The 15480-nt window shown below is 42.3% G+C and overlaps 1 protein-coding gene across 1 annotated transcript; it reads right to left on the bottom strand.

Moving 5' to 3' along the window:
* Nucleotides 1-4018: 4018 nt before the first annotated feature.
* LOC118241314 (pre-mRNA-processing factor 17-like) lies at nucleotides 4019-14791 on the bottom strand. Its single transcript, XM_035525967.1, has 12 exons — nucleotides 14743-14791; nucleotides 14474-14586; nucleotides 14206-14342; nucleotides 13875-13971; nucleotides 13531-13670; nucleotides 11736-11810; nucleotides 10176-10221; nucleotides 9147-9248; nucleotides 8552-8667; nucleotides 7829-7962; nucleotides 6052-6130; nucleotides 4019-4231 (listed from the first exon to the last, which is right to left on the bottom strand). The coding sequence occupies exons 3-12, from the start codon at nucleotides 14338-14340 to the stop codon at nucleotides 4019-4021; spliced, it is 1137 nt and encodes a 378-aa protein (XP_035381860.1). The 5' UTR covers nucleotides 14341-14342; nucleotides 14474-14586; nucleotides 14743-14791.
* Nucleotides 14792-15480: the final 689 nt, after the last annotated feature.

Raw genomic sequence — 15480 nt, forward strand, 5'->3', positions numbered from 1 at the left:
ACCCAGTTGTTTTAATGAATTGCTGACCCATGTTTAAAGCAAAGGCCACCATGTCATGTCACAGCTCGAGCCAAGAACTTCAGTACTGGTGCCACGTCTTCACTTGGTGCAGTGATACACTTGTATTGCACTACATCACAGCGACAGCGCTGTCAAATGCCTACAGTCAGCGGGGCGTGCAATGATCTCACAGTTGACATATCACAACGCCCATCTCATCAGTCAACGTCTTTTTCAACTTTGCTCTGAAAGAAAGAACTATATCCCCACCCCCACCCCTTTATCAAAAATGATAATTGCTTCGTATCTATGCACCATATCCCAAGATGCCAGGCTTTTTTGTCACTCTTATATATCACTCTCCCACCTTCTCACGCTGTGAGTTTAAATTATATTCAGGCCCTTCACTGAAAAGCCTACAAACCACGCTCTGGTGCGTAGCATCAGCAAGTCGATGCTTTATACTCTATCGATTAAACTTTGTGGCCCAGGTGGAAAACATTCCAGTAATACAGTGCTCTCCAGAATTATTGACACCCTTGGTAAAAACAAGCAAAACCTCTTGTGAAAGATGTTTCTTGTTTATCATCTTAATTCAAAGGAAAGGGAAAAAAATAGAGACAATCTCTGGGGACTCTCGTCTTTAGCGCAACTCAGAGGTTTTCAGTGGGGTTTAGGATGCTTCTGTAGACACTTTGGCTTCTGAAGCTTCTGTGGTCACTGAAACATTTCTGTATGAATTTGGAAGTATATGCTCTGGATTCCAGTCACATGAAAAGATAACAACTATCACCTATTCCTATCTTATCTTTTCTGGGATAAAAGGTTTCTTCAGAGTTTCGATGATGTTTACTGAACAGAGCAAATCATTTATTGGCATCGATATTTTAGACACATATTGTCCTCAGGATTTAATCTGCTTTTACAGTTTTCCACCTGTGATCCGTGGAGGAAGTTTCACCTCTTTACTGTGGAGGCAAAATACACTTCCTCTTCCCAGCCATTTTAGCTCATTTCAAATTTTCTTAATCATTCTCCTAATAGTGAATATAATATAGTGGACATAGTAATAGTAGGAGTGGCATTATTTATTACAGCTTTTGTCTCATCTGATTGATTAAGGTCATTAATATTTAATACCATTTGTAGATTCTCTAATGTTGATGGGTGATGAAAGGTATCTGGCTTGTGTGTTGCTAGATAATTACACCCAGTGAAATAGGAACTCATGCAAGATGACTTAGGAGTTCCTGTAGACGAAGGAGTGCTTATAAAAAGGTCAAAGGTCAAATGTGAATGTAAATATTTGTCAGCTTTTCTTATAAGAATATATAGAATAATGACATTTTTAAGGAGAAAATTTGTTTCAATAACTTGAATGAAGGGTTCAATTTCTATATTATCCATATAAGATGATAAACAACAGATATTTTCTCACATGCCTTTTTGCTTGTCTTAATCCTAAAAAATATGATAAGTCAAAAGGTGCTAATATTCTTTAAGACAGATGTTCAATAATGATAGACCATTCTGTTTAGCTAAACATGGAGACAGGATAAATGAAGATAAATATGCAACCACATATACTTTCCACCCACTTCATTAGTGACTTTTATTTATAAGAAACACTTTGTGCAATTAGATGCTGTTAGCCCTTCTGTTTCTGTGCAGTTTGTGTTTGTAACCCTCAAACTCACTGGTGGTTTCTGACCACAGAGGTTGAAAATTTATGTCCTGAAGCCAAAACTATTAAACTTTGAACTAAGGTTTTGTCCTGGAAAATGGCCAATATTGTTTGCTCAGAACTATGAGCCACTTATCACACCAAGAATGCTGAAAAACAGGTGCTGGGATTAAGGTTCCAAGTTCAGAAGTGCACACTCTGTGAACCATCTCAAGAAAGGTCTTCTGGGGGAAACAAAATTTATTGAGGGAAATCTGATTTAGCACAGGAGACCATGCTGGGAGTTTAATTTACTTCAGATGTTTAAGCTTTTATCTGATGCTTTTATCCAAAGCAACTTACAATTATGATTGAGTACACTTGAGGGTTAAGGGCCTTGCTCATGGGCCCAACAGCGGCAACCTGGCAGTGGTGGGGCTTAAATCAGCAACCTTCCAATTACAAATCAAGTACCTTAACCACTGAGCTACCACTGCCAGGTGGTACCACTAAACAATTTTAAGATAGTTGCCTAGATCTAGCTGTTTTGTAAACCAATCATTTCTAAATTCATTATAAAGTGTTCATCATTTGTAACCAAAGCATGCTTCCTTGTTGTCAAGAGGAGCATAGAACTACATTTAAAATCAATAGACTACCTTCAATATACACCGATCATCCACGTTAAAACCACTTATAGGGAAAATGAATAACATTGATATATCCCAGCCCTTTGGCACCTGTCAAGGTTCTTGATGTCGATGTGCTGGAAGCAGGAAAATGAGCAACCAATAGGAACTATAGGACATTGGCAACTATAGGACATTGTGATGCCTAGTTTGGGTCAGAGCACCTCAAATGGCAGGTCTTGTGGGGTATTCCCAGAAATGATTAGTACCTACCAAAAGTGGCCCAAGCAAAGACAAGCAGTCAACCAGCAACAGGGTCATGTAGACACTGCAGAAAAGTGGCCTGGCCCAGTGGATCGTGTTTTCTTTTATGTAATGTGGATGGCTGAGTGCAGGTGCTTTGCGTAACTCGGGAAGATATCACCAGCAGTCACAATGGGAAGGAGGCAAGGGCAATTTTCTGCCTGCATAAACATTGTTGTACATCAAGTATACCCTTTCATAGGAATTGTATTCCCTAATGACAATGGCCTCTTTTAGCAGGATAATGTGCCTTACCACACTGGAAAAAAACTCATTTGTTGTTTGAGAAATATGAAAAAGCTTTCAAGGTGTTGAATTGGTGTTGAATTTTGTACATACATAGAATATATATATTTATCTGCATATATATATTTTTCTCTATGCACCCCTGTGCATAGGGGTGTTTCTCTTCCTCAGTTTGGACAGAGCACTCTCCACCATTTCACTGCGAGTTATACTGTGTATGACTATGTATGTGACGAATAAACCGAACTTGAACTTGAACTTGAATTGGCCTGCAAATTTCCTAGATCTCAATCCGACCAAGCATCTGTGGGATGTGCTGGAAAAACAAGTTTGATCCATGGAGGCCCCACCTTTCTATGTATAGTACAAACGTTCTGGTTCCTTTCTGGAATCTTCTTCAGCTGTAGTGTACTGTAGTAAAAGTTGCAGAGATTCAATTCAGAATTGTATTGAAGTACACAGTTTCCAGAGAAACATGACACTTTGGACAGTGTTCTAGCTGGACACAAGATGGAGAAAGAGGGAATGCACCTCAATTCATGTGTGTGCGAAACACCCGTCTGGAGTTCACAGTTAATTTGAAAACTTACCATTTGATAACTGACATCTGGAGACATCCACATGGAGAGCTATCACACTCTCGTTCATGATTTTGATAAAAATATTGAGACAATGCATGAAAACGTCTATACGTGGTCTGATGCAAATTTACATAGCTTATCAAACTGATAAATGTTAATGAGCTGCTGCACACCAATATTAGGAAATAAAGAATAGCTGTGATTATAAAGATCACCACTTACTGGTAACAAAAGCCTATAGTGTCTTGTTAGGTGTCAATTCAATTCAGTTATTAAAAGTGTACTCATGGAGCCAGAGCTGCCCAATGAAAGGAAATGAGCCAAATGTAACAATTGTGCTTCACTCAGGCAGCAGCAGACTGAACTTTTTTAATGAAAGTCCTGAATGCATGAGAAATAATGAGGCAAGGGATCTCAGCAGTCGAAGTTTAGCTGTTCTTTGTCTGGTTTCCTGCCAACAGCCAGACAAAAGAATCAGATGCAGTGCGATTGTTAGTCCACGATGAATCACTGATGAAGTGAATGCTTGTTTGCATGCTTTCTCCTCACAGGTGGATGTGCTGAAAGTAGACATGGAGAGTGCAGAATGGAAGATTCTAGAGAATCTGGTCCTGGAAGGAGTTTTGCATTCTGTAGGCCTCCTGCTTCTTGAGGTCCACCTGCATTGGGCGGGGTTCGAGGTGGGCGGGGACGAGCCAAACGTGGTGTGCTATTGGTTTAGCCTGCTGAGAGTGCTTGAGCATGCACATTTCAGTCTCTAGCACAGCTACAGTGTCTACGCAAAACCACGCCTCTTTCTTCAGAGGAACCTACACAACACAAGCAGCACTTATATACTGGGGTGGGTCAACACACGTTACGCTCCGCAGGGAGATCGACTTGCCTGGCACGAATTTGAATTAAGGGGAACATTGTTCAGAAGGGCAAACTTTGAGGCCAAAAGTTGCAACCAGATGTGTTCAGATTTGACAGTTTGGCCTGTTCACTGTAGTGCTGTTTTCATATGGCAGAGCTGCATCATCCTTTGTAGGGAAAAAGATGAGGACAAAGGGGGGCTATAAGTGCTTCTAAGCGCTCAGCAGTGTTTTATGTAAAGGTCGTATTATTTCCAGAGGGTCAGCGACGCAGTTAGAAAAGCTTCCGCGGGAGAGAGCCCGTCTACTGCTGGCTACTGGTCAGGCGTTTGACCCTCCGCCTCTTATCGGAAGAATCTGGTCCGAGAACGATGACCCTTCATTCTGGGAGACACAGGGTGAGCGAGTCTTGGCTGGCGGGCAAATGAACAGGCTCAAAAAAAGAGAAGTAATGAGGTTGGAATAGAGCTACAGGCAGGAAAAGAGCTCAAACAGAACACAGCAGACTAGTTTTGTCTCTGGTATGGTCAAAATCTAAGAGACGCACAGCTGACTACAGAGCGGTCCTGCGATTTAAGAAGGTTGGTCAGAGAGCACAGGAGAATGAGCCCCTGGGCTGTCGACGCAGACTGCTTGGACAAATGTTCCCTCCCTCATCCTTGGGGAGAATTTTTTTTCAGTATCATCACTATCAGCACATAAAGCTTCTCCGAAATATTAGCTGACTACATAGAAATGGTTTGACTTTGCTGCGTCAGAATACAGTGACGTGATAAATTATGGATGAGACCCAAGAAGTTGACTTCCCTTGCATGTGCATGCGTGCGAGAGACATAAGCCGTGCTTGCTTAAGCGCGTTCGTGTGCTTCAGCTTTCAGTACTATGGTCTCGTATGTGAAAAAACAAAACAAAAAAACTATAGAAACCAGCCTTTCACACTTACAAAGCGGTCTCCCCCTTTATAAGTCAAATGCCTGGTTATATAGCTTCCAACGAGGCATCTGCTCCTCACTGAAGCCAGAACTCTGGGCACTTAATTAAACCAAACAAACAAGTAAATGAACTGCACTCACAGGGAACGAAAGTGGCATAAGAAAGGAGTGCAAAATAGGGGCTTTGCATTAGCAGTCTCACCTTGACTCCTCTTGTTCAAAGATAAGCAAACAATAAATCATCATCTGATTGTGGTGCACAAAGTACGTTCGCCGTCCAAAGGAAATTTGACTTGCCTTTGAGAATCAGGCATGTTTATCATCAAAAGGAAGCAATGCAGTTTGTCACTGCATCAGTAGATTCATGACACGAGGCAGATTAGTGCCTCCCAGTCCCGTGTTATTAATCTGCTTTTAGCTTTGTGTTGGCTGTTTGCTATCAGCTTGTTCAAAGGCCATAGTGAAGTTTGGGCAGAAACTGCCAAATGTCTTCTAGAAAAATTATTTATAGCACTTTCAGCCTGCTTGGAAACAAAGATGTTTTGTACACATTTGTCCCATTTCAGATGATTAGAAAATGAGGGCCAAAATCATCCTAAAATATCAGCTGCATGTAAACCAACTATAATATTGATCAGATCCAGTTAGACCAGGTTAGAGGAGAGGAACTGGCCATGGTGATTCATTTGGTTAGCCCATACAACGTAGTCAGAGGATAGAGACAACTTACATCAAATATACAAATGAGAACCCCTTGTGCTGTCAGCCATGTCTGATTCTGATCACCAGTGATACCAAACAGACTGATGTACAAAATGTTTTATTACACTTAGAAACAGATGCCTCACGCTGAACTGAAGTGCTGATATGCATCGAATGCATACTGGGCTCCACAATGTACTTGAAATCCACTGGAATGTCCCTAAAAAAACGAGAGGAGGTGTTTATGAAAACCAGACACCTTCAGTTCATGCAATGAGCGCATTTAATGTTTAGCACCAAACTATGGTGTAGAGGAAGCAGACCGGGCCTCTCGACCTGCACAAACAAGTGCAAATGATGTGGAGCTACATTTTTAAATATTTGAGCCTCAAACTTATTTTATTGTGGTTTTCCTCCTTTCCTTTCTGTTCTGGCTGTGTAACTAAACACTCTTGATTAGCCAGTGCCACTCTGTTGACAAAGAAGGTAAATTTGTCATCTTTCCTACCCCAAAGAGAGACAGTGGGTTTTGTAGTCCTTCCCAGACTACAAAACGCAAATACTGGCAGAAGCTACAAAATCTACTGAGAAAAATGTAGCTTGTAAGACAATGATACTGCAGTCCAGTCTTATCCTCATCCATCTCACGACCTAGGGAGCACATGTCAGTGTGGAGTGACTCAAAAAAAAAAAAAGAAAATCTCCAGAAAGTGGAGATTTAAACAGTTAAGACAGTGTATTGATGTGAAAATTCATCAAAAGGCAATGTCGCACAGAAGTTAACAGCAAATTAATGTCTCATAGCTAATGACACTAGGACAACAAAAAAGAAAATGTGAAAAAGTTCATGTTCTCCTTGATCCATTACACTACTAACAAATCAGATTAATATATTCTCCAAGAGAACTGTACTGCCTGCCTTAAAGTGATATTGGTTTTAGATAAAATTTTCTGACAAAATGACTAATTACTTACAATGGAAGCTCCAAGTTTACTTTTTATCCAGAAAATTAATTCAAGTACCATTGGTCAGACTGTAAATCAGATGAAAAGCTATGAAAATAATTACCAAAGAGTATTCTAAAGGAAATTAGGGCTAAAGTTGTAGGGATGCACAAGATAGGGCAAAGTCACACAAAATAGTATTCAAGTGTTTGGATATAGCACTAAGTGCTACTGGATCAACTGTGAGGAAATGGAGCTGCATCATGCTTAGACATGGCCGAACCCAAAAACTGCTACATTCATCACATCTCACAGTAATTGCCCTGTGCCACACACTACACGATACATGGTATTTAATGCCTATTTAAAAAGTTACCGTGGGAATAATTAGTGCCCCAGTGTCAAACTACCACCAAGGCCTAAGCTGAAAGCCAATCAATATCTACATGTAAATAAGTCCACTCTAAAGACTCTCGCCAAGAGACAGATAACTGACTAGCCCCAGGTGTTCTATATTTTTTGCAGAGGGATCTGAATACTAGACACCCAAGAGAACAGACAAATCCACGTTATGGCCCAGAGCAATGGAGACTCCTCAAGCAGGGAGATCTCATGGCAAAGAACTTATTTACCTCGGTTCTGCATGCAATTACAATATTAAAACAGTGCATTTGCTTAATGTCTTTTACAGATTATACTGCACACAGATGTTGACATGGCCAGCTGGAGCGTGTCTATACACACAGTTTAAGTCAATGTTTTGCATTTGAAAATGAAACATTTTAAATATGCATCTAAAAACTTTCCCCATATGCACTGAATCCAACTATTGCTGGCCAATTCTGCATTCGACTCACACATTAACCTGCAACCCATCAAGTTCAGTGTGGTCACATACAACACACCGAGTTAAAATCAATATGAGAAACAAAAGGTTGTTCATTCATATGTGAATGTGGCACCGCCCACTCACCACTCCCACACGCGCAAGCTCTTGTCATCGGAGGTGCTGACGAAGCGGCGGTTCTCGTCCACAAACGTGATGGTGTTGACGGCTCCCAGGTGGCGGTCATACTCCTGCACCACCTCCCCAGAGCGGATGTCCCACTAGGTAGGTGACAGCGGGGCAGGAACAGGGCTTTATTCTCCACACACACACACACACACACACACACACACACACACACACACACACACACACACACACACACACTCTCTAATGTATCCCTACGGTAGCAGATCAGATGATGACTTTTGGTCTCTGCCTGTGACAGAGACTGATGAGATGGAGCTGGAGACTGAGGGAAGGAGAGGTGAGTAGTTTTTCAGCTTTGATTATTTACTCCCATCATGTTTGCTGCTGAAGGACTGCACTCATTCGCTCTCCTCCTCAACTTCTCCCTCATGTGAATCTATCCATCCTTCAGTATCCCTCCTCCTCACATTGCACATACACACACAAACACTCTCTCCTTCTATTGAGGGAAGCACAGAGCGTGAAATAAGGTCCTGTCTTCAGATTTACTGAGGGTAACCAAGGCTTCTCTTGGGTGTGGGTTTGGGGATGTGCGAGCATGCATGTGTGGACAGTCTAACACCTAAAAACTAACAGCAAGATGAACGCTAAGGACAGTCTTAGGCAGTCTATCTCAGGCATGTGCACACGTACACCCCCCCATGCATGCATATAGCTTACCTGCACAATCTTCTTGTCCGACATTCCGGCAACAAACAGGCTTTGTTTGTCCTCGTCTGGGTTAAACTTTACACAGTAGGGGACTTTCCTGTTAGTGAACCTGGAGATGCACTGACCTGAAGGCAGAAGGAATTCTGTCAAGAGTGGCCAACAGACACGAACATCCTCCACCCCTCAACCTCTTTCAGCACACAGGAGGTGCACTCCTCTCCCCAGAGGAGTACGGGGTTGGAAGGAAGCAGGCCGCCTGAGTGAGTGAATCATAAGCTCAGACACGGATGGCACTGATCAAAGCACAGCGGTGCGAGTTACCCCACATCCGGTTTCAGAATCTGACCCAAGAACAACCCTGTGCGCCCTGTACGAGTGGCTCCTCCTAGTGGAGGAGCAGAGAGAAGGGACGAGTATATGCTGGTGAAGGAGACTCCCATCCGTACAGAGACGTGACTGGCAGAGTGCATGACTGGCAGAGTGCTTCTTTAAAGACCCCAACTACAGAAAAGTTGCATGCCAACTCAATGTGAGAGAAACACTTGGAAGCTAGGGAGGCACAGAAAACAGGTTGGTCTCCAAAAGGTGTGTGCATGGTGCTCACCTGTCTCAGAGTCCCACAGCTTGAGGTAGCGATCGTAACCGGCGCTGAGGAATTGAGTTCCAGCGTTGTTGAAGCAGATGTCGCGCACTGCCTTACTGTGACCTGCAGCAAGGAGAAGGGCCATGGAGAAAGCAAGCCATTAGCATTTGCCTTCATCTGTTCTGACAATGTTGTGTCCCGGACAAGCACATATAATAAGGTAGACTGAGATCACCAGCGGAAAACGACATGACAACAAGAAGTATAATGTGACAGTACATGTGAGAGAGAACGCGAAAGAGAGAGATACACCGACAGAGTATCCTGCTCTATTCTTTTCTATTTGTACATGCAACATTTTGTCAGTTATGAGACAAAACTTGCTGTGGACCACCCAGCACTGGTTTGGAGGGGTTTCTGCAACAGCTGGCGAATGTAACCGGGACGGTGCCCCACAGATACTGGCTTGGGTAGCAGGGACCCCTTAACGACGCCTCCAGTGAGCCGGTGCTCATGCTGCGGGGCTCGATCGCCCGGCAACCGCCTCATTGTTGAATAATACACGATGGATGGATCTCGACAAGCACAACCGGACCAGTAGAAAAGCCCGTTTCGACTTTACTCCACTTCGTCTATAGGCTGGGAAAACATCAGAAGATTCTGTACACGTTACCTGCACGCTCCCTCATGAAACCATAACACAAGCAAAAACATTCTGGTGGTATCTGACAAAGCTCAATAAAGAGAACAGAGGAGGGAGAGACAGAGGGAAGCAGGGAAAGAGGGAGAGACATTGATCAGAGGGCACCGTGTTCTGAGAGCCTTTCATGTTCTTAAGCTCAGTCTCATCAATTCTCTGCCTCGAGGTGCAAACAAAATAACATCACTATATTCATCTGGAGCACCAGATCTTTCTGCAGGTACATTGCAAACCTGAGTTCTTTTCCTTTAAAATTTGTGCCCTAAATGTCCTTTTACAACAGCATTCTAAGATGGAGTCAAGAGCTTTCTGGATTATGAAACAGCTACTCAGGAAACACCCCTTCTTACCAATAAATGTCCGTAAGCACCTCCTGTCACTGTAGACTTCCCAAAGCTACAAAAGGAAAAAAAGAGCTTTAAATCCCATGCCAGACAGATATGACAAATGGCAGAAACTGAAAGCAGTGCTAAAATGTCTTCCCAGGAAACAGTGCGTAAATGTTTGCGTGGGTTGGCTGGTGGACACATCCATGATCTCTTCTTAAATTCTGCTTTCAGCTATTTGAAATGATTGTTAGCATGGCTGAAGAAAGCAAAGGCAATCAGCAAGCTAGGTCAAATAGATCAAATTAATCACACTGCAGAGTGGGCTAAGAACAAAATGCTCCAAATTATGAAGATGACCCAACATTTGAACTCTGCTTTGCTGTCCTCTGTGCAGAGCCGCCAATGATAGCCCAATGGTTAAGATACTTTGCTTGTAATCAGAAGGTTGCCAATTCAAGCCCCACTGGTGCCAAATTGCCACTGTTGGGCCCCTGAGCAAGGCCCTTAACTTTCAATTGCTCAAATTGTACTCAGTCAACATTGTAAGTCGCTTCGGATAATATCGTCAGGTAAATGTAAAGCAGGCAGTACTGACCTCTACTGACTATGATATATCTATATGTTTGTCTAAGGGTATCTAAAAATAACTGATATCCAGTCAGGAAGACTTCTAAAAAGAGCCAAGCACAGTAAAACACAAGTCTGTTTTTCCATTATTCAGCTCTCCTTATACAGGCTTCCAAACGTTTCTTGAATGGTTAGGGATCAGATATTGCATGTAGCAACAATTTATTTTGCAAAAGTAAAAATCACTCATCTTAAGGATAGAACCAAGCTATCTGTAACTTATTTTATTCGTATTAGAGGGCAACCGCTATAAGATTTTCAATGGCTGATGGCAATATTTAGAGAGTAGGGAGGCAGATGGGCAATATATAATACTGGTATAACTTTCTGCACCTTATAAAATACAACAATTTAATATTAACAACAAATGCGACCAAAAATTGCAGAATTTAAATGAACATTTAACACTGTTATTGTCTGCATTATCTCTGTTGTAGATCTGCACTCTGTAGTGCACTGATTAAAAAAAAATGTAGCAACTAAATTAGAAAAAAAATGCAACAATTTCCAAAGGCAATTCTTAAACTAACTTTGCCACAGGGGTGAAGGGTGGAGAGGGGGCGATCAGCTAAAGCCGACCGTCACAAAATGGCATTAATCAGTTGATTAATTAGTCAACCACTAATTTGTAACATTATTATTATTGCTATTGCAAAGTGGCCTTAACAGTGAGAAACGTACTACATAAATTAATGATCATATTCCTCACTGAATACCCACATTTGGGAGCCTGTTAGGCGTAGGTATTCGGCATTATGCAACACATCCCTGCCGATACTTATAATAGTGAATTCTTATGAAAAACAATTGCAGACAAAGAGTAATTGCTTAGAAAAACGATTTGTAAACCCCCCCAGCCACCCACCATCCTCAGAAACAGCCATCAGAATGAACACCACTTTGTTTTCCCCAGAGGTATGCTCAATAAGTCTGAGTGTGAGAGATAAAACCTACCTTGATCTTACAGTCCATAGAGCAGGAGAGAAGCAGGTGGCCAGACCCAGGAAACAACTGAATGGCGCTGACACCCTACGAGTGGAAGGTGGAGTTGAGAGGAGATGAGCCAACTGTGTGTGTGCACTTCATGTGCAATTAAACACCACCTGCTTTCAAGAGCCATTTACAAGGGCCACGAGGTTAGCTTCTACTCTTTCGCACACTGGCGTCGTGGCCCACAAATGTAATGTTCAGTGCTGCCTTAATTGAGAGCTGCGTCCTGATTATTCTGTGGCTGCGTGGATAAACTAAAACGAGAGTGTTTTCAAGGAACGAATGACTGCACCCAGTGCTGACCACATTTCCCACCGTTAATAGAATGAGCCTGGACTGATGCCTTTTACACCATAACGAACAGTGGAGAAGTGGTAACAGAAGCATCAGGCCTCGACACCGGTACTGAAGTGCTCTACTAACTTCAGTAGCACCCTGACCGGTTTTCTGTACATATTGTATGTAAAATGGGGGCATTTCAACAGCAAGCTCACTTTGCTAGCTTAAGTGCAAACACTTTTGATTTCACACAGACATAACTGACATCACACAATGTGTTCACATTCAAAGTTTAGATGCCAATACGATGTGACTCCAACAGACATCAACAGCGCCAAGGTTCTGGACTTGGGATTGGCACTGGGAACAGAAAAGAATGTGGGGGAGCTGATCTCAAATCAACATTCTGACACTTGCTAAAATAAAGGAAGTGCTCTGAGGCTGACACACAGATGAAGAGATGAAGAAAGAAGGAAGAAAGGGATAGAAGAAAGGAGGAGCAAGAAAAGAAGGAGAGAGACGGGTATGTTGACCTCCAGTGCTCCAGAAAACATCGTGAGTGAATATCAGACCAGGCTAAGGAGTTCACAAGTCTAAATGGCAAACACCAATCACGTTGAAAGCAGACATTATGTGAGACAGAGTAAATCTAATCCTCATCAAGACTTGAGCCAATTCATTAACTGCAAAATTAAAACCAAAATTATGTTTGTGTTTCTCTCACTGGCTGATGCTTCAGAACACTGCAAGTTACAAACGGCAGTATTTTTCATATGAACGTCCCAACCACTGCATACGTCCAGGGCCCTCTAATTGTAGCTGATAGCCCTGGTGAACGTACTCTGTGTTCTAACAAATCACAGCTACTCAAACTTCCTGACCAATCACAGACATGCATTCTAACTTTGTAATGTAATACACTACTTACAGTTCATTTAAATTAATACTTGTGACCACAGTACCACTCTAAGATAAATCTACAAACCAATTACATTATAGTATATTGATTGAATATACAATTTCTTTCCCTTTTTTAAAAATAGTTTATAAAGCACCCTTGGCTAGAAAAGTCCAATATAAATGTAACATAATGATTTCATAGAGACTAAAGTGAAAACAGGATGTATTCCAGCTCAAGTATTAGTGCAATCTCTATTCAAAATAGCTGAAATTAATATTTTGTTCATATTGTGCCACTTCGTAAAAACACTTCCATTCAAAAATGGTACCATGTAGGCAAGTAATTTCTCCGGATATTTTCCACCAAGCATAAAAGCATCCTCCTCTGTAATGCATTTCCCTTTCGCTCTCTCACTCCCAAATACATGAACAAAACTAATTTGTCATTCCATCATCATTATGCACTAGATATCATTATGCATTAGATAATTAATCAGAGTCGGTCTACTCACTACATTCCACTCATAAAAGCACATGCGCGCACATGTGAATGCACAAGAACACACACACGCCTCCTCACCTTGGTGTGCCCGGTCCAGACGTGCAGCTGCTTCTTGGGCAGGTAACATTTGTCGGGTATTTCCGCCAAGCGTAGGTTAATGCCCATGTCCTGCGGGACGTGCAGGTAAGAGCGGCCCTGGTAGTCATACGCGTCTTTGACTGTGGAGCAAAGACACATCAAAGGGTGAGGAAAGAGGCTTTTAGCCATTTCAACAAAAAGAAAATCAGAGAAATTTGAGAGGGATTATGGTAGTCCTGCTAGCTTTAAGAAAGTAACGGGAGCTGAACAAATTCATGCTGTGGACAAAAGTAAATCTGACTCTGTGAAGCGTAATGGGTTGGAACAGCTGCCATGTGTCTTACCGTGTAGAATGGTTTTCTCCTCAGCAAAGGCCTCTTCCTCATTCTTGCCTCTTTTCTGCCTCTTTGCCGTGATTTCGTCCAGCTCCTTCTGCTCCTCCTATCAAACAGAATATGACAGAGTGGGATCCTCAAAGTGCAATTGAAGTAAATGATATATAAACGCGCTGCCTAGGCTAAACCTAGCCTTTATGTTGTGAAGTAACGGCTAACAAATTTGGAGTAGACAGCCTGCCACAAGGTGCAAAGCAAGCAAATATAAAAACAAAAACAAACAAAAAAAACCCAAGTGATTATCATAGAGTGTAAGGAACCCATGTGGGCAAACTCTGACTTCTGAAGGTTTGGCCACGTCCTTCTCATCCTGATACTTGGCCCAGGGCCCCAAGAAGCTGTCGATCTCTGATGCGTCTCCCCCTTTCACACGCTTCCTCTTCTCCTTCTTTAGGCCCGACTCAAACACGGTCATCCCTGTGGAGAACAGATGTGCACAGCTGCAAAGAACTGTCCAAGCAGCCACAGGGAGGGGTGGTTGTAGCTTCAGGCAGACCCACAACCAATTGCAACCAATGAGCAGAGAAAAACCAGATCATGTCTAGTACCTTTCTTTTTCTCTGCTTCCTCCACTGCTCCTATGTAGCTGCTCGATGAGACTTGACTGCTGTCCACAGATGGTCTAACGCATACCCTATTAAAATATAGTGAGCATCTCGTGCTCAGAAATAAAGATTTAAACTAAGTATGAATATTTCATAATACTCACTATAACTGGTGTGGTGAGAATACTGACAACACTGGCTATTGCACCATGATCAAATCATTCTGAGACACAAATTCTCTTTAGTAAATGTAAAATATGCATGTCCCTTACCGAAAGTGGAAAACGTCCTTCTTTGTTGTTCAAACATGAAATCGTTGACTGGGCGGGCTCAGCATATCCAGAAAGCATGTTCCTTGGCGCAGCCATTTGCTGCGTTTTGAATGGATTAACTGGTCCAAACTACAACACACAGAGGACGGGGCTTTACGTTAAACAAAACACTGAAATGGTTCCTTTACCGCATATAAACTCTCTTGACCGTGACCTTACCTGACCTCGGGTGCAAACATGGTTTCGTAAGTAGGGTTGTAGAGGAGCTCTTTGAGTGAGGGATCAATGTGTGTGCCCGTCTCAACATCTTCCTGCAATACAGCAACACGAACACATAGTAAATTAACAGTCTAGATGGCCAACGAACGCTGGTTATTTAAGAAGTCAGGAAATAACGAAGCTAGGCAACATTAATGAAGGAAATTATTAAGATAGCCACCTAGCTAGCTACTTTGCAAGCTATTTACACATTGTGTTACTTCATGATATTCTTAGTTACGCTAGCGTTGTTGTCTTTTAGGCGGCACACCACACTTCATGTCACTGTGTATGAGTCCTATATAAAGGTTTTAAACATAACCACACGAAGAAACTCGCGTCAAATAAAATTTAGCTAGGTAGCGTTAACTAGCTGAGCAAGTTATTTAGCTAGGTTAGCTAACTAGCTAATCGAGCTACCGTTAGCGAGTAAGCTAGTTAGCGTTAGCTACCCAGACATGCTAGCCGACATGTACCATA

Source organism: Electrophorus electricus, chromosome 5 (genome assembly GCF_013358815.1).
Source record: "Electrophorus electricus isolate fEleEle1 chromosome 5, fEleEle1.pri, whole genome shotgun sequence".
NCBI classification, from domain to species: Eukaryota; Metazoa; Chordata; class Actinopteri; order Gymnotiformes; family Gymnotidae; genus Electrophorus; species Electrophorus electricus.

Excerpts from the sequence above, each read along its gene's own strand:
- LOC118241314 (XM_035525967.1), bottom strand. The coding sequence starts at position 14,340 with ATGACCGTGTTTGAGTCGGGCCTAAAGAAGGAGAAGAGGAAGCGTGTG. Across the intron at positions 13,671-13,874 it reads GGAGAAAACCATTCTACACG|TCAAAGACGCGTATGACTAC; the intron begins GTAAGACACATG and ends TTTGCTCCACAG. Across the intron at positions 8,668-9,146 it reads GCTGTGGGACTCTGAGACAG|GTCAGTGCATCTCCAGGTTC; the intron begins GTGAGCACCATG and ends TTCTGCCTTCAG.